The 18,248-nt window shown below is 39.8% G+C and overlaps 1 protein-coding gene across 3 annotated transcripts in view; it reads left to right on the top strand.

Moving 5' to 3' along the window:
- MPZL3 (myelin protein zero like 3) overlaps positions 1-18,248 on the top strand; it is a 29,920-nt gene continuing 11,672 nt past the window's right edge. For 2 of the 3 annotated variants that reach the window (XM_037147234.2, XM_037147235.2), the window contains exons 1-3: positions 1-154; positions 8,789-8,955; positions 11,766-11,976. In XM_037147234.2, the coding sequence (XP_037003129.1) occupies positions 82-154; positions 8,789-8,955; positions 11,766-11,976 (451 nt within the window). In that variant the 5' untranslated portion in view covers positions 1-81. Of the gene's footprint in view, positions 155-456; positions 627-8,788; positions 8,956-11,765; positions 11,977-18,248 lie in introns of those variants that run through there. The other variant, XM_037147236.2, reaches the window with a different exon arrangement.

Here is an 18,248-nt window from a genome sequence, read left to right as displayed (position 1 = left end):
TTTACGTCACTTCCGCTGTTACCTGCGTCGTTACTGGGAGCGAAAACAAGGTGGTGTGCAAGCATCTGAAGAGCAGTCAAGATGCGACAGCACGGAGGTGCACGAGGTCGTGGCTGCACTCTGCTTTCACTGGTGGGCGTCCTCTTCTTCCAGGGTGAGTGTGACGGGTTGCTCTGCCCCACTTCCGGCCGGGGGTGGGGGTAGGGAAGATGGTCGCTATTCCGCTTCCGGGTGGGGGGCAGTCCCGGAAAGCCCCCACAATGCTTCGGGGAAGGAAGCGGGAAGGTGTGGGGAGGATGTTTTCTTAGTGGTGTCGGTAGCTTGCGAGTACTTTCCTGAGCCCCTGTGATCTCGACTGCCTCGCGTGACTGCATTGTGTTATGGTGATGGCGCGACTTGATAGAACCATGGAGGGCTCTAGTTTTGAGTGTACCCTGTGTTGTCTGTATGTTATGATTCGGAAAGGGCAATTCTAGTGTTCATTAGTTTGTCCAGTATTTTGGGAAAAAGAAACATGATTATTTTTTGGTTTATTTATTTAATATTACCAAATTATTATTTGGTAATTTTATTTTTGGTAGGTGATTATCAGGGCTTGTGAAGTAAAAACGTGTATTACATGAAAGGTATGCTGTAACTTGGTTATAATAGAGAAGCATTTTATTGAAAAAGCAACTTCTTTGCATTTTAATAGCAACATTTAAAAAATACAATAAAGGGCACATAAATTCTTTTAAAATTTTAATGTATACTAATATAAAAAGTATAATTCACACTATGACATACTGTTAAAATTTGGATAAGTTTTGCTTTCATGCAGTTTCAGATTGCATTGTTTCAATTGAGACTAATTACCTTCATTTTAGGGTGCAGTTATTTGTTGGATTTTTAAAAAATGTGTTGTGTGTCTTCCTGGGAAATCATGTGTTAATAGGGCTAGCATTAGAATGACTTGTTAACATCTTAAAATTTCCCTGTGGATAGTGAGAATTTCTGAAGGGTACCTTTAACATAAAGACAAACCTCAGCAGGTAAGGTGGGGAAGTTTTTATTTGTCTGATGTGTAATATTCATGCTGCCAGCACATTTCCTGATTTCTTCCTAGCTGCCTATGTAATTATAAGTGTCCAGTTTTTCAGCTAAATTATTTTGCAGTGGAATAATTAGGTTGACCTACTGTTACTCCAAATAATCCCAGACCCCCACCCCACCCCCAACAGCAATGTTCAAATATTGTCCCATTGAAGAAAAAAAATGTAGAAATGGTAGGTGATTTTTTAAGCTTCATTTTAAATCTAGCAGACCAAATAATTCAAACATTAAAAGTTGATTTTATGATCTGTATACTTGTTGAATAGATTTATCTTTTTGCCTTTTAAAAATGTTTTTTTGAGATATAATTCACATTCAATCCAATTTATTCATTTAAAGTGTATACTTCAGTGCTTTTTAGTATATTCAGAGTTGTGCAGTCATTACCACAATCAATTTGGGATCATTTTCATCACCCCAAAGAGAAACTCCAAACCTATTAACAGCTGCTCCCCATTCCTTCCTTCCCCCAGCTCTTGGCATATATCAGTCTACTTTCTATTGTAATGGATTTGTCTATTCTGGACATTTCATATAAGTGAAATCCTATAATATGTGGGGGATGGTGGTTTGTGACTAGCTTCTTTCAATTACCATGTTTTCAAGGTTAGTCCTTTTTTGGGGGGTTGTTGATTTTTAATCTGTTAGGTGATACCTTTGTTTCATTCCAGTGTTTGTCTTTCTTCTTCAAAGATAGGACCCATTAAATTATTAGCTTGCTTGCCTTTTCCCTATGTTATAAATGTAGTCCTGCTATTATTAGTTGTCTAAGTATTAGAAATAATAGATTAGGCACCTAAGGCTTTTATACTTTTCCTTTTTCATATAAGTGGGTGATTTTTTTTAAAAAATGATTTTATTTACTTAATTTTGGAGAGGGGGAAAAGAGAAAGAGAAATATCAATGTGTGATTGCTTCTTGCATGCCCCACACCAGGGGCCTGGCCCATAACCCAAGCCTGTGCCCTGACTGGGAATTGAACTGATGACCCTTTGTTTCACAGGCTGGTGCTCAATCCACTGAGCCACACGAGCCAGGGCTATATGGACAATTTCATAAATCAAAGGCTGATAGATTTTTATTTTGGAAAACTGGTGTACAAAATTGGGAGTTTTACCATTTTTAAAATTTCTTCCATGTTTAAATGTCATTTTCTTGTTTTCCTCTCAGATTAAAAATTTTGATAATTATGAGTATTTCTGTAGTTAGCTGTTTTTACCTGGAAAGAATGCTTTTTTACTCAGATGATAAGAAATATTCATCAGCAGATTATCCCTAAGATAGAAAGTTATGAATGAATGTAACATTGAATCAACATTTTTTATTATTTATTTTTTGAGTGAAGGAGACATTATTTTACATCCCTTGATTTTAAAACTTTCAGTTTTAGTATAATATGTACACATATCATGAGGGTACAGCTCAATGAATTATCAGAAACTTGACACACCTGGGTAACTGGCACCCAAATCAGAATATAGAATATTGCTGTTACTCCAGAAGCCTTCCTTGTGATTCCTTCCAGTCATTATCCCTTCTTCCCCAAGGGGAGCCAACATCCTGATGTGTTGATTAGTAGTGTAGTCTAGTTTAGTGGCTGTGTCCCTCTACGACTACCGCTGCTATCAGGTGGCAGTATCTCCATCTCTGGTAACACCACTTCTTTTGTTACTTCAGGCTTGGGGGTGGCAAAGGCCTTATGCCTTCATTGGCTTACTTGACCCTGAGAAAAGTTCCTTTGAAAAGTTGTCCATACACTTTTCAAAATCTCAGTTGGTTGTGCCTTCTATTTTTTGCGTGGGGTCTGTCTGATAGATGCATCTTCCCCCAAGCTCATGGGCTACATTGGGAATGGTGGGTATCCAAAGAAAAGCTGTGTATAGTTAGGAGAGGAGGGGAGGGGAATGGATAGGGCAGGCAACAAGTAAAAGTTCACTACATTCAATGTGAGATCTTATGGTGGGGATACTCAAGGATATATCTACTAATATTTGGACACTCAGGGACAGTGATGGCTAGTAATATAGATTGGAGAATCATTAGCCTATTAACAGTTGTTAAATCTATAAAAGTGGTTAGGATTGTCCACAGAGAATGTGTTAAATGAAGGACCATAGGCTAAGGATGGAACTTTGAGGCATGCCAGTGTTTAAGGGATAGGTAGGAAAGGAGGACACATAGAGATTTGATAGAAACTGTGAGAGATGTGGAGTGTGTGTGTGTGTGTGTGGAGTTGTTTGCCATATCTGCTCTAAATCAAAGTAGGTAAACTTGGTAAAGTTCCAAAGAATATTTTAGGCTTTGTGGGCCACATGGTCTTTTGCAGCTATTCAACTCTGCTGGATTATCACAAAACATCCAAGACAATATATCAATGAGTCAACATGGCTGTATTCTAATAAAACTCTTTGTAGCTCTGGCCAGTGTGGCTCAGTGGCTGAAGCATCATCCCATATACCAAAAGGTCATGGGTTCAATTCCTGGTCAGGGCACATGCTTAGCTTGTGGGTTTGATCCCTGCTTGGGGCATATATGGGAGACAACCAGTTGATATTTTCACACTGATATATCTCTCTTGCCCTTCCTCGCTCTCTAAAAAACCCCGCCCCCCAAAAAAACCCCAACAAAAAACTTTGTGTAGATGTGGGCTAGATTTGACTTATGAGCCATACTTCGCTGACCCTGCCCTAAACCAACTATCCCCTTGACATCATCCCTTGTGTATCTCAAAGGCTCCTTAAACTTATTCAAAGTAAAACTCATATTCTTTTCTGCCAAGCTTGGTACTTTTCTAGTCTTCCCTGTGTGGGTCAGTGAATGGTATCACCAAGTCAGGAACCTGGGAGTTATCCATGATACTTCTCTTTCTCTAACATTCCACATCTGATCTGTCACCAATTCTTGTTAATTTTACTTTGTAAGTATTGTCTCCCTAGTTCTCTCCATCTTCACTTTCTCCAACTTCATTCATGCTCCCCTATTTCTTTTCTTGACTATTGTAATGGCCTTCTAAGTAATCATATTTACTCTTGACTCCTCCTAATTGTCTTCCCTAGAGCAGAGGAATTGACCTTGCATAGAAAAAGGGACACCACACTCTTTGAGGTTGGAAGTTAGGATGAATGCAGATACAGGAAGGTGTGTGGCTGGGCAGTTTGTATGGCCTCAAGTTTCTTGAAGAAGTAAGAGGAGAAATTTTCTGAGAATAAGGGATTTGTAGGTACACAGAGGATAAAAGAGAATGGGAGAGTTTGAGGAATCAGAGGAGCTGACCAAGCCTGGTTGGAAGGCCATCAGTGTCATTAAAGGCTCAGCTGTGGGTGGAATTCACAAATTTGTTATGGTAACTATCTGTGCAGTTGTGTGACTTTTCTCTTTCAGTGTACAACAGTCACAGTCTAGGTAGGCATGGTCATCTAGGACTGTAGAGAACTTAAGAATGTTGAAAATATGGTAAAAGGGGGATAGGAAGACAGTGGGTGACCAGTGAGCATGCTTTATTCCTACACTTTTTGGTGACCTGTCCACTTCTCTCTCTCAGCCCTTCTCTGCCTGCTTCCTTCCATCTGAACTGCCCTCAAAGTGGTATGTTAATGGAGGAAATCATCTTTTGAAAGTGAATATAATCGGTGACATAAGTACTTGAGTATCATTATATTCTAAAGGCTATGAGAACATTGAAGAAAGAACAATGAACCACATCAGGGTATTTGGGCATACATCACAAGGGGGCTGATATTTGAGCTGGGTTTTGAAAGTATGTGAGCATTGGGGGATGGTGTGTGGGGGAAACAACCCAGACAGGACTGGTAGAGGTGGGGAGATCCTTCCAGACGAAGACACATTCAAAGAAAGGCACAGTAATGTAAAAGGACATAGTAAATTTAGGAAATGGCAGGACATTCAGGAAATGGTGAAGGGAATGGGATTGGTAGGTGGGTGGAGAAGCAAGTGTTTGAGGCAGACTGTCACTATTTGTATTTTATTCTATAGCCCAATAGAGAATTATTGAAAGTTTTTGAATGTTTGTGTTATTTACTTTAATAATAATAGCTAACATTTATTGAAAGTTTCTATTCCAGGTGCTATGCTAAGCATTTTGTGGTTATTTAATCTATTAGATCCTCACAGTGATCCAGTGAAGTAGGTCTTGTTATAATTCCCATTTACCAAGTGAGGAAATAGAAGTTTGAACAGATTAAGTAATTGTGATCAGAGTGTAACAGCTATAAAGTAGCTGAGCTAGAAATTGAAGTCCAGGTCTGTCTAATTCTAAACCCATACTTTAAAATCTCTCTGCTATGCTTATTTTTTAGAATAAAGGTTATGGGGAGAAAGTAGTTTACCCATTCATGTTCACCTTCCATTTTTCAGAACTGGATCTTGGGTGATAAGTAAGGTAGTTCAGGAGAGAGTAGGGACTGAGATTTGAAGGCTTTTCAGGGAAAGGTACAGCATTCACGAAGGCATAAAGGAATGACAAATTTATTCTGTCAGAGTCAGAGAGGATGCTATGAATGAGTCAGAAGTAATTATCTTTGGGATGGGTCAGATTCTTATTAGAGTTGTGAGGGCAGTCTTGGTCTCCTCCTTTAAGAAGAATGTGAACAGACTAGATTGTCTGGAGGGGAGCAAGAAAAATGATTAAAAGCAGCAGAAATAAAGGCGGTGGAATAGATGACTCATAACTGTATCTGTATTAGGAAAGGTTGAAAGAATGTAGGCAGAACTGAAGATGTGGCAATAACGATGATGAAGCTAACATGCATTGAACCTTCTCTGTGGGTTAGTTTGGCTTCTCAGTCTTGTAAACATTTTAACTCATTTATTCCTCACAGTGAACTTCTAAGATAAGTGCTATTATTATCATTCCCACCAGAGAGAGAAACTGAAGAAGTAAAGTAACTTACTAAGATCACAGAGCCAGCAAGTGATAGGGCTGGGATATGCATTCTGCCTCTACCAAAGGAACTTCTGGTGCTTAGGACAGTGTGTGAGTTTGCTGTTCTGTTTGCCTTTGGCCCGCAGAAACAATCATGGCTTATTGCCATAGAGAAGGAAGCAGGAAAAACAAAGTGGCCAGTGGCTTACTTCCGTAAAAAAAAGGCTCTCTATGGGAGAGAAATGTCTGCTCACTGTTCTCTGAAAACAGAGGGGATTGGTCAGAGGGAGATGCCAACTCTTTTGGGGTAGTAGAGTGTCAAAGTTGATTATATGTCAACTCTTGGGGTAGTAGAGTGTCAAAGTTGGAAAGAGTAAGTTTCTGGAGATTTAAAAATTCATATCTCACTTTCACATTTAAAATGGATTAAGTTGTTCTCTTTTCCTCCCCATGATTTACTTTTAATGGATATATGATTCACTAACCAGCTTTAAGAAAGGAAAAACCAGGGGCCTTCTGACCAAGATGGAAGCGTAGGTGGAAACATTGTGCTTCCTCACATAACCAGGTTTAAAGACAACAAAGTTTTAGTAACAAAAATGCAACCAAAACACAGAAAATTGAACTGTACAGAAGTCCGACAACAACAAACCGTTCAGCCAGACCGGTAAGGGGGCAGAGCCAGTGGCTGGTGGAGCGGGATCACGCTGCAAAAATCGGCCAGACCGACCCAGGTGCGCAAGTAGCAGTTGGCAGATCCCAGCAGTGGGGTGGCAATGGGCGAACCTAGTGAGGGAGCAGGGCGGCTGGCTGACCGCAGTCACACATCTGCATGCAGATAAACCAGCAAAGGAGCAAGCAGTGAGAGAGACTGCACAGGCCCCAGTGGCTTGCAGAAAGCAGCAGAGGGGACCACTATTACCCCTCTCACCCCACCCCCACATACAGCATCACAACCCAGCAACCTGGGTTGCCCCACCCTGGTGAACACCTAAGGTTCTGCTCCTCATACCTAACAGGCACCAACAGACCAAAACATTATGGCTCAAAACATCTCAAAGCCCCAGAGCCAGTAAATCTAAGTGACCAAGAAATAGCCATCCTAACAGATACACAGTTCAAAACACTGGTGATCAGGATGCTCACAGAACTGGTTGATTTTAGTCACAAATTAGAGGAACAAATGAAGGCTAAACTAAGTGAAATGAAGGGAAATGTACAGGAAACCAATAGTGATGGAAAGAAAACTGGGACTCAAATCAAGGGAGTGGACCAGAAGGAAGAAAAAAATGACCAAACAGAAAAGAATGAAGAAACAAGAATTCAGAAAAATGAGGAGAGGCTTAGGAACCTCCAGGACATCTTTAAATGCTTCAACATCCGAATTATAGGGGTACCAGAAGGAGAAGAGGAAGATCGACAAGTGGAAAACTTATTTGAACAAATAATGAAGGAGAGCTTCCTTAATCTGGCAAAGGAAATAGACTTCCAGGAAGTCCAGGAAGCTCAGAGAGTTCCAAAGAAGAAACACACCAAGGCACATCATAATTATATTAGCCAAGATTAAAATGGAGAGAATCCTAGAAGCAGCAAGAGCTAAGGGGACAGTCACCTGCAAAGGACTTCCCATCAGACTGTCAGCTGATTTCTCAAAAGAGACCTTATAGGCAAGAAGGGGCTGGAAAGAAGTATTCCAAGTCATGAAATCCAAAGACCTACACCCAAGATTGCTCTATCTGGCAAAGCTTTCATTTAGAATGGAAGGGCAGATAAAATGCTTCTCAGATAAGGTCAAATTCAAGGAGTTCATCATCACCAAGCCCTTATTATATGAAATGTTAAAGGGACTTACCTAAGAAAAAGAAGATAAAAAAGATGAACAGTGAAAGGACAGCAAACTCACAGTTATTAACAATCACACCTAAAACAAAAGCAATCTAAGAGGACAGCTAGATCAGGAGCAGAACCATAGAAATGAATATCACATGGAGGGTTAGCAACAGGGGAGTGGGAGAAGGAGAAGGGGGGAGAAGGTGCAGAGAATAAGGAGCATGAATGGTAGGTAGAAAATAGGGGGGAGGGCAAGACTAGTGGGGGAAATATTGAATCTAAAGAACTTGAGACACATGGACATAAACTAAAGGGGGAATAGTGGAGGAGGGGTATGCAGGGTAGAGGGGAATGAAATGGGGAAGTGGGACAACTGTAATGGCATAATTAATAAAATATATTAAACAGAAAAGAAAGAAAGGAAAAATAAAAACACAACTAGATAGAACCTTACGGCAGTTTGACAAAATTCTTAGGAAAAAAATTCTGTTCTTACTTTCTATTCTCATTTGGCTGGTGGTTGAAGTCAGAGTAGCTTCAGGTTACAGCCATGCTGTAGTTGGGGTAAGTCCTTTAGACCACAATAGCTAACATCCTGGGGGGGGGGGAGAGAGAGAATGAATGAATGAATGTGTGTGTTAGGGGAGTGGGTGATGTTTTCTTTTAGCCTGCTGTGGGCTGACCCACTTGTGTGAATGTAATTTAACCAAAAGTCTGTATTTGGAAAAATGCTGGTGGAACCACTTTTAAATTTTACCCAAGAATCCATTCTATGATTTAATATTGTAAAATGACAAAAATACTGTCCTTGATTAATGCAGATATCCACTCCTTATACTTTTGGACTTGCATGAGAAGATATTTATCACTATGGTTTCTGTGAGAGCCCTAAAAATGATAAATAGTATCTTTATGTTCTTTAGTCATGTATATTTCTACTACCCAAATAAAAACACTTTAAACATTTGAGCTTTCTTTGATTAGGTGTTCACACTGCCCTTTCCTTGGAGATAAAAGTGGATGCCCGTGTTCGGGGTTATGTTGGAGAAAAGGTCAAGTTGAAATGCATTTTCAAGTCAACTTCATCTGTCACTGACAAACTCACCATAGATTGGACATACCGACCTCCCAGCAGCAGTCGCACAGAATCAGTAAGTGTATACTTCAAAAATTTTCTTTGAGTCTTCTCTGGTCAAGAGCTTAGGAATCTTTTTATTCCAAGTCCCAGGCACTCTTTAGGCCTTCTTATCTTAGATTAGAAGATGAGCTTTTATTTCAGTAGGAGATGAGCTGCTGCCCTACATGACACCCGTGTGGTCACATATAGCTTTTTATTCTTTTCTGTAAGAGTTTTGCGAGTAAGCTATTGGAAAAAAATTGTCAGAAATTCAGAGGAAATGTAGTTTCATTTTGTTTCCCCTTTGTTGTTTCTTTTTTCCTGGCTTCATAATATCATTTTCAGATTCCATGTACTAAGAAATGGTACCTCCAGGACTGTTGAATAGAAAAATCCTATAGGTCCCAGTTCTAGTCATCCTTTCTTTCAAAGTTGCTCATTTACTGTCATATGAAGTTGGCTCAGCGGTGTGTCTGCCTTAGTATCTATACTCTGTAGATTTATCTTGCATTCTTTTCCCATTGTGTAAATGTCTGCATTGATTTTTGTAGTACTCTCGGAAGGAAATAGTGGCACCCGATGTTGATGACAGATGCTGTTGGTGACAGATGGTCTTGCACTATTAGAAGTGATACACTTCAGTCACACATATAAAACAATTTATGATTCAGATCCCTTTGTGGATGTCTGATTGAAGATTACAGTGCTATTAAAAAAAAAGACCCTTTCTCTTGATGCTTTCAGCATTACCCTAGTTTGGGGTAGATACTCTCAAGAATGTGGATGTCAAAGCTGAATATGAAATTGGATTTTTGAAAGTATCTTTAATTTGTTTTTCCTGTTTACTTCATTGAAAAAACTTTTGGCTTAATTTTAATGTATAGCTTTGAATTTTTTTAGGAGTCTTATTGAATGTCATGTAGCTTGGGGTTAGGTAGGTGACTCCAGTGAAGGAAGCTAGGCTGTGTGCATGGTCCTCTTTTTTTAGACTTAAAATAGTTTGCTTTATTTTGAGTGATCGGGAGCTATGACTGGCCTCATTTAGTTCTGTCTCCTTGGCCAGAGTTGGAGCCCTGACTGGTGTGGCTCCGTGGGTTGGGCATTGTACCACAAACTGAAAGGTTGCTGGTTCGATTCCCAACCAGAGACATGGCTAGGTTGCAGGTCAGGTCCTGGTTGGGGGCATGTGAGAGGCAACCTACTGATGTTTCTTTCTCACATCAATGTTCCTCTCCCTCTCTTTTTTCCTCCCTTCCCTTCTCTCTAAAAATAAAATCTTTAAAAAAATATATAGGACAGAAAAAGCAATGGGGGTTTTCTTGGGTCAGAAGCCTTAAATGCAAACAGTAGGCTGTTCTCATATGGTGCTAGTCTCTGGTAGGCTGGTCAGAAAGTCGGCTCACCCAAGTTGGAATTAGTGGCCCTTTAATGTTCTGTAACATGATGTTGCAGTTATGTGGTTAGTCAGGGTTCTATCAGAGTAATCAGTCAGCAAGGATTTGAGTATTACTAACTTGGAGTTAAAAGTTAGATTCATCTCAAGATACACAGCCAGCCTTGTTTTGTCATTAAGGAATTTCAAACCCTGTCATGTTGATGCTAATAATCAGCAGTAGGCCTTCTTTACCTCCCTTTTTGGAACACATATTGCACATATTATTTCTTAACATCTGTATTTCCCACTAGACTATAAATTCCATGAGAGCAGGGAATGTGCTCATTTGGCTCTCACTATATCCTTTTGCTTAACACAGTGCCTAGCATATAATAGGTGTGTAGTAAATATTTGTTGAATGAATACATGAACAAATGAACCAATAGGAAGTGATTCAGCATCTTCTTTGGGAAGTTGCTCTTTAAAATTGGGCAATTGTTCCTAAATGGGGAGGTAGCAAGTAAACAAATAAAGAGGAAAGCCTTGACTCTTGCATTAGAGAGAGAGAGATTGATCATATTGCGTTGTGCCTGCTGGGCCTGCAACCAGATAAAATCCCAGTAAGTGCTTTTGGTGATAAAGTGTTTGATCACTTACCTGAAGCAGTGTTTTAATTCAGAGTACATTCACTGAATACTGATCATGCTTCTGACTTGGGATTTTTATTAATTGTCAAGATAGATAGCTTGAGAGAGACTTGATTATATTATACCTTCCTGGTGATTTTGAGAAAATACAAAAATCTCCCCTTTCCCATTTATTAGCTCTGTACCTTTAGTAACTCAGTTGTTTTCTTTCTTTTTTTTTTTTTTTTTGGCATTGTACCTCTTTCTATAAATATGAAATAATTATACTTGCCCTGTGTATAGTTGTTATAAGGCTCAAATAGCAAATGCATAGAAGTCATTTGCAAACCATACAGTATTATAATAGATGCTGCTTTGGAATAGGGTTTCTAATTTTGTCACTGTTGACATTTTAAGCTGGATAATTCTTTGTTGTGGGAGCTATTCTATGCATTTTGGGGTTTTTAGTAATATTCCTGTATTGTATCCACTAGGTGCCAATAGTATTCCCCTCAACTGTGACAACAAAAACTATCAGTGGATATTGCCAAATGTTCCCTGGAGGGCAAAATTGCCCCTGGCTGAGAACTACTGCTTTAAGACTGTAGGGAGAATTTAGAAGAGGTTTGAGAGTTAGGATACCAAGATTCTTTCAACAGGCCTTTTTCTGATGTTTCATTAACCCGTGTTTTAACCTACAGGATGGAGGTGAACAAAGCATAAAAAAATGCCCAACTGAGAAAACTCATTATACATTTTTATTTTATTTTAGACTTACCAAGCTTTATATCTTTATTGCATTTTCCAAATTAACTTTTTTTTCTCATGGTGTTGCTTTCTTAGATTTTTCATTATCAGTCCTTCCAGTACCCAACCACAGCAGGCACATTTCGAGATCGAATTTCCTGGATTGGAGATGTATACAAAGGGGATGCATCCATAAGCATAAACAACCCTACCATGAAGGACAATGGGACATTCAGCTGTGCTGTGAAGAATCCCCCAGATGTGCACCATAACATTCCCATGACAGAGCTAATAGTCACAGAAAGGGGTAAGCTAACTGTCGCTAATCTTCTTCTGCAGTATACCTAGTGACTACTGTGGTGCTCTTTGGGCAAACCAAAGACAAGCAAAGCTACCTATCTTTGTAATGCAGTCGGTCTTTGGAGCATTCTGCCATCCTGAATTGTCTATTAGGATGATTGTTTTTTAATTTTTATTTTATTGATTATGCCATTATAGTTGTTCTATTCCCCCCTTCATTTCCTCCATCCTGCACCCCCCCACCCCTACAATTCCCCCCCTTTAGTTTATGACCATGTGTCTCAAGTTCTTTGGATTCTATATTTCCCATACTATTCTTGCCTCCCCCTATCTATTTTCTACCTACCGTCTATGCTACTTATTTTCTGTACCTTCTCCTCCCACTCCCCTGTTGCTAACCCTCCATGAGATCTTCATTTCTATGGTTCTGCTCCTGATCTAGCTGTCCTTTTAGCTTGCTTTTGTTTTAGATGTGGTTGTTAATAACTACGTTTGCTGTCCTTTCACTGTTCATCTTTTTTATCTTCTTTTTCTTAGATAAGTCCCTTTAACATTTCATATAATAAGGACTTGGTGATGATGAACTCCTTGAATTTGATCTTATCTGAGAAGCACTTTATTGACCTTTCCATTCTAAATGAAAGTTTTGCCGGATAGAGCAATCTTGGATGTAGGTCTTTGGATTTCATGACTTGGAATACCTCTTTCCAGCCCCTTCTTGCCTGTAAGGTCTCTTTTGAGAAATCAGCTGACAATCTGATGGGAATTCCTTTGTAGGTGACTGTCCCCTTAGCTCTTGCTGCTTCTAGGATTCTCTCCTTCATTTTAATCTTGGCTAATATAATTATGATGTGCCTTGGTGTGTTTCTTCTTGGGTCCAACTTCTTTGGGACTCTCTGAGCTTCCTAGATTTCCTGAAAGTCTATTTCCTTTTCCAGATTGGGTAAGTTCTCCTTTATTATTTGTTCAAACAAGTTTTCCACTCATGGCTGTTCCTCTTCCCCTTCTGGTACCCCTATAATTCGGATGTTGGAGCGTTTAAAGATGTCCTGGAGGTTCCTAAGTCTCTCCTCATTTTTCTGAATTCTTGTTTCTTCATTCTTTTCTGGTTGGTCATTTTTATCCTCCTTCTGGTCCACTCCTTTGACTTGAGTCCCAGTTTCCTTTCCATTACTATTGGTTTCCTGTGCATTTCCCTTCATTTCACTTAGTTTAGCCTTCATTTGTTCCTCTAATTTGTGACTAAAATCAACCAGTTCTGTGAGGATCCTGATCACCAGTGTTTTGAACTGTGCATCTGAAAGTTTGGCTATTTCTTCATCACTTAGATTTATGGGCTCTGGGGCTTTGAGATCTTTATGAGCCATTTTTGGTCTGTTCGTGCCCATTAAGTATGAAGAGTTGAGCCTTAGGGGCGGGGTTGCTGGGTTGTGATGCTGCATGTGGTGGCGGGGTCAGAGTGGGGAAATGGCGTCCCCCTCTCCTGCTTCCCACTGCTGGGTGAGGAGCGAAGCCTTAGGTGTTCACCAGGGTAGGGTTGCTCAGGTTGGTGGATTGTGACGCTGTATGTGGGGGTGGGGTCAGAGCCAGGAAATGGCGGCCGTCTCTGCTGCCTCCCATCGCTGGGACCCGCTCGGTCTGTATCACTGCCCTCTCCCTCGCTGGTCTATCTGCACAGGAATGCGCCAGCACAGTGAACCCGCCGCCCTTCACCCTCGCCGGATCTGCCGGTCGCTCACTGTGTTGCGCTCACTAGGTCACTTACTGGGTCGGCCCTTTGCAACTCCACGCCTGGGATCCGCGCGCCTGAGTCTGACTGACCGAGTTTTCCTGTGCAACCCCGCTCCGCCAGCTGCTGGTTTAACCCCTCTTACTGGTCAGGCTGAAGAATTCGTTGTTATCGGACTTCCGAAAAGTTCAATTTTCTGTGTTCTGGCTGTTTTCTGTTGCTAATATTTTGTTGTCTCTAAACTTGGTTGTGTGAGAAAGCACGGTGTCTCCACCTATGCCTCCATCTTGGCGGAAGTCCTAGGATGATTTTTTAAAGTATATTTTATTGATTATACTATTACAGTTGTCCCATTTTTTCTCCCCTTTATCCCCCTCCACCAGTCTTCCACCGTCCTTAGTCCATAGGTCTTACATGGCTTCTCCATTTCCCATATTATTCTTAACCTCCTTCTGTCTATTTTCTACCTATCAATTATGCTTCTTATTCTCTGTACCTTTACCCCCATTCTCCCCTTCTCCTTCCACTTAGATAACTCTCCATTTCTGTTCTAGTTTTTTTTTTAGGTTCAGTTGTTGATAGTTGTGAGTTTATTGTCATTTTATTTTTCATAGTTTTGATCTTCTTTTCTTTTTTTAGATAAATTCCTTTAACATTTCATATACTAAGGGCTTGGTGATAATGAACTGCTTTAACTTGACCTTATCTGGGAAGCACTTTATCTGCCCTTCCATTCTGAATGATAGTTTTTCTAGGTAGAATCATCTTGGATATAGGTTCTTGCTTTTCATGACTTTGAATACTTCTTTCTAGCCCCTTCTTGTCTGCAAGGTTTCTTTTGAGAAATAGCTGACAGTCTTATGGGATCTCCCTGTAGGTCCATCTCTCCTTTTCTCTTGCTGCTTTTAAGATCATCTCATCTTTCATCTTGGGTGATGTAACTATGATGTGCCTTGGTGTGTTCCTCCTTGGGTCCAACTTGTTTGGAAGTCTCTAAGCTTCCTGAACTTGCATGACTATCTACTTCATTAGATTGGGGAAGTTTTCTTTCATTATTTTTTTAAGTATTTTTTAAAAAATATTTATTTATTTTTAGAGAGAGGGGAAGGGAGAGAGAAAGGGAGACAAACATCAATGTGTGGTTGCTCTTGTACACCCCCAACTGGGGACCCAGCCTGCAACCCAGGCATGTGTCCTAAGTGGGAGTTGAACCAGTGACCCTTCATAGGCTGGCACTCAATCCACTGAGCTACACCAGCCAGGGGCTCATTATTTCTCTCAAATAGTTTTTAATTTATTGCTCTTCCTCTTCTCCATCTGGCATCCCTATGATTTGGATGTTGGAATGTTTAAAGTTGTCCCAAAGGTTCCTAAGCTTCTCCTTATTTTTTTGAATTCTTGTTTCTTCATTCTGTTTCAGTGGGATGTTTATTTCTTCTGCTCCAAGTCATTGATTTGAATGATACAGGGCACTGTTGGTTCCCTGTATATTTCTCTGTATTTCACTTTGCATAACCTTCACTTCTTCCTTTATTTTGTGTTCTTACTCAACCAATTCTGCAAGCATCCTGATTACCAGTGTTTTGAACTCTGCTTCGGATAGGTTGGCAGTCTCTTCATCGCTTAGTTCCTTTTCTGGAGTTTTGATCTATTCTTTCATTTGGACCCTATTTCCTTGTCTTGGCATACCTGTTACATTATAAGGGGTGGAGCCTTAGGTAAGGCAGGTCTACCTACTTTGCTACATTGTGACACCGTATGTGGGGGAGGGTTCAGAGAGGGAACAATGACATTTGCTTAGCTCTTGCCCTGCTTTCAGTCATTTCCCCTACTATGTGCAAGTGAATTAGGCCCTTCTGGTGCTGATTCCTGGGTGACTTAGCCTGTGTACATTCTCGGACTGTATGGGCCTCTCCATTGGACTCCTGTGAGACTAGGAGTTTCTCCCACCTTTACCCCCATAGGTTTTTACAGCCAGTGGTCTTGAAGCTTTAGTTTCCTACACTGGGTCCCTGTGTTGCGCAGTGTGTTCCCCACTTGCTCCCCACTTGTTTCTCCTGGTTTATCCACATGCGAATGTGGGACCTCCAGTTTGCCAGCCACCGCCTTGCCGCATTTCCTGTCTGCATCAATTGCCCATCTCTGCCCCTCCTGCCATTCTGGATGAATGTTTCTTCTTTACCTCCTTGGTTGTTGGACTTCCATACATTTTGATTTTCTGGAAGTTCTGGTTGTTTTTGTTTTTAAATTGGTTGTTATCCTTCTTTAGGTTATGTGAGGAAGTAAAGCATATCTACCTATGCTTCCATTTTAACCAGAAGTCCCTCTATTGGGATGAAATTTTTAATCTTCATTTTGCAAGCTGAAGTTTTTCTTCAAATACTGTCATAATTCCTTCATCTCCCCCACCATCTTTTTTGTTAAGACTTCATGTGACCGGAGGTGTGTGGGATGTGTGACAAATCCTGTAATAAATGAGGGTTGTTGTCTCTGCCATAAAGGAGACATTCTGGTTTCCCTAGTATGTTCATGCCTTAGTTATGAGATAGTGTTCTTGCCTGTGTCTTGAAAGGGTACCTACCACTCCAGTGATAGAGGCAGCACATTTCCTTGATTTTGCAAAGACCAGCACTTTCCTTTTAGTATGAAGTTGCAGGAGAGTGGGTTAAGGACTAATTTTTATTTTCTACATTATTCCCTGGTGACTTTTGAACATTCTAGTGCTTAGTTGGATTTGAACCAAAAACTTAGGGATACATTATGGTTTTTTTAAAGATAATAACCTATAAGTTTCAAAAACATGAACACATTCATACTGGTGGGGGGAGTAGGAACTAATACAGTTTTTTTCTGAAAGACCCTTGGTCATATGAATAGATACCTTAAAAATATATACCCTTTAATTTAGAATTCTACTTAAAAACTTTATCTTAAAGAAAGAGAGCTAAGCATTAAGACTTATGCACAAGGATGATCATCATAATATAACTCATAAATTTAAAGAATTGGAAGTAATTTGAATGTTCAGCATTAGGGGACTGAGTCATTAAATTACTCAATATGGTAGAATACTATGCAGACTTTTAAAAAATCACCTCTGGAAGGAACTTTTGATGACATGGAAAATACTTATTATATATTAAGTAAAACAGGAGGTTAGGAATAATATATAAAATATGATTCATAGTTTTAAAATATATACTGTCCTCCCTATATAGAGACCCATATTCACATATTCTTAGAAAGACAATTGAATAGGTAGATAGTAATGTGTCAGTCCTAGGTAGTAGGATTATGGGTAAATTTTTATTAGTTTTTTCTATATTTTCTACATCCGATTTATACCTTTTTTTTTATAATATATTTTATTTAGTTACTTTTCAAGTACATTTTTTTATCTTTTTCTCCCATCCCCCCCTGCCCTGTCTCCCCCCTCCCTCCAATTTCCCCTCCCCCAGTCCTCATCCCTGTGTCTTTCATGCTTGTTTCTCAAAATCCCTCCCCCTTTTTCCCCTTAAATTCCCTTCCCTCTCTCCTCTGGTCGCTGCCCACTTGTTCTCTATTTCAGTGTCTTTGTTTTTATTCTGTTTGCTTGTTTGTTTTATTCTTTAGCTTCCTGTCAAAGGTGAGATCATATGGTATTTGTCTTTCAATGCCTGACCTATTTCACTCAGCATAATGCTTTCCAGTTCCATCCATGTTGTTGCAAAGGGTAGTAGCTCCTTCTTTCTCTCTGCAGCATAGAATTCCATTGTGTATATGTACCACAATTTTTTGATCCATTCGTTTACTGATGGGCACCTAGGTTGCTTCCAACTCTTGGCTATTGTAAATTGTGCTGCTATGAACATTGTGGTGCATAGGTTCTTTGAAATTGATGTTTTAGGATTCTTGGGGTATAATCCTAGCAGTGGAATTGCTGGGTCAAAAGGCAGGTCGATTTTTATTTTTCTGAGAAAATTCCATACTGTTTTCCATAATGGTTGTACCAGTCTGCAATCCCACCAACAGTGAACTAAGGTCCCCTTTTCCCCACAACCTCTCCAACATTTGTTGTTTGTTGCTTTGTTTATTATAGCCATCCTGACTGGTGTAAAGTGGTATCCCATTGTGGTTTTAATTTGCATCTCTCTGATAGCTAATGATATTAAGCATCTCTTCATGTGTCTCTGGATATTCTGTATGTCCTCTTTAGAGAAATGTCTATTCAAGTCCTTTTCCCATTTTTTAATTGGGTTCAGTGTCTTCCTAGAGTGGAGTCATAGAAGTTCTTTGTATATTTTGGAGATTAAACCTTTGTCTGAGGTATCATTGGCAAATATGTTTTCCCATACAGTTGGTTGTCTTTTTAATTTAATACTGTTTTCTTTAGCCCTGCAGAAGCTTTTTATTTTGATGAAATCCCATTTGTTTATTCTTTCCTTTATATTCCTTGCTCTAGGGGACATATCTGTAAAAATGTTGCTGTGTGGAATATCTGAGATTTTCTTGCCAATGTTCTCCTCTAGGACTTTAATGGTGTCACGGCTTATATTTAAGTGTTTTATCCA

The sequence above is a fragment of the Artibeus jamaicensis genome, unplaced genomic scaffold, assembly GCF_021234435.1.
Source record: "Artibeus jamaicensis isolate MK-2021 breed Jamaican fruit bat unplaced genomic scaffold, CSHL_Jam_final contig_196, whole genome shotgun sequence".
Lineage (NCBI taxonomy): Eukaryota > Metazoa > Chordata > Mammalia > Chiroptera > Phyllostomidae > Artibeus > Artibeus jamaicensis.
Note: the sequence above shows the minus strand (reverse complement) of the source record. Positions and strands in the feature narration are given on the sequence as shown.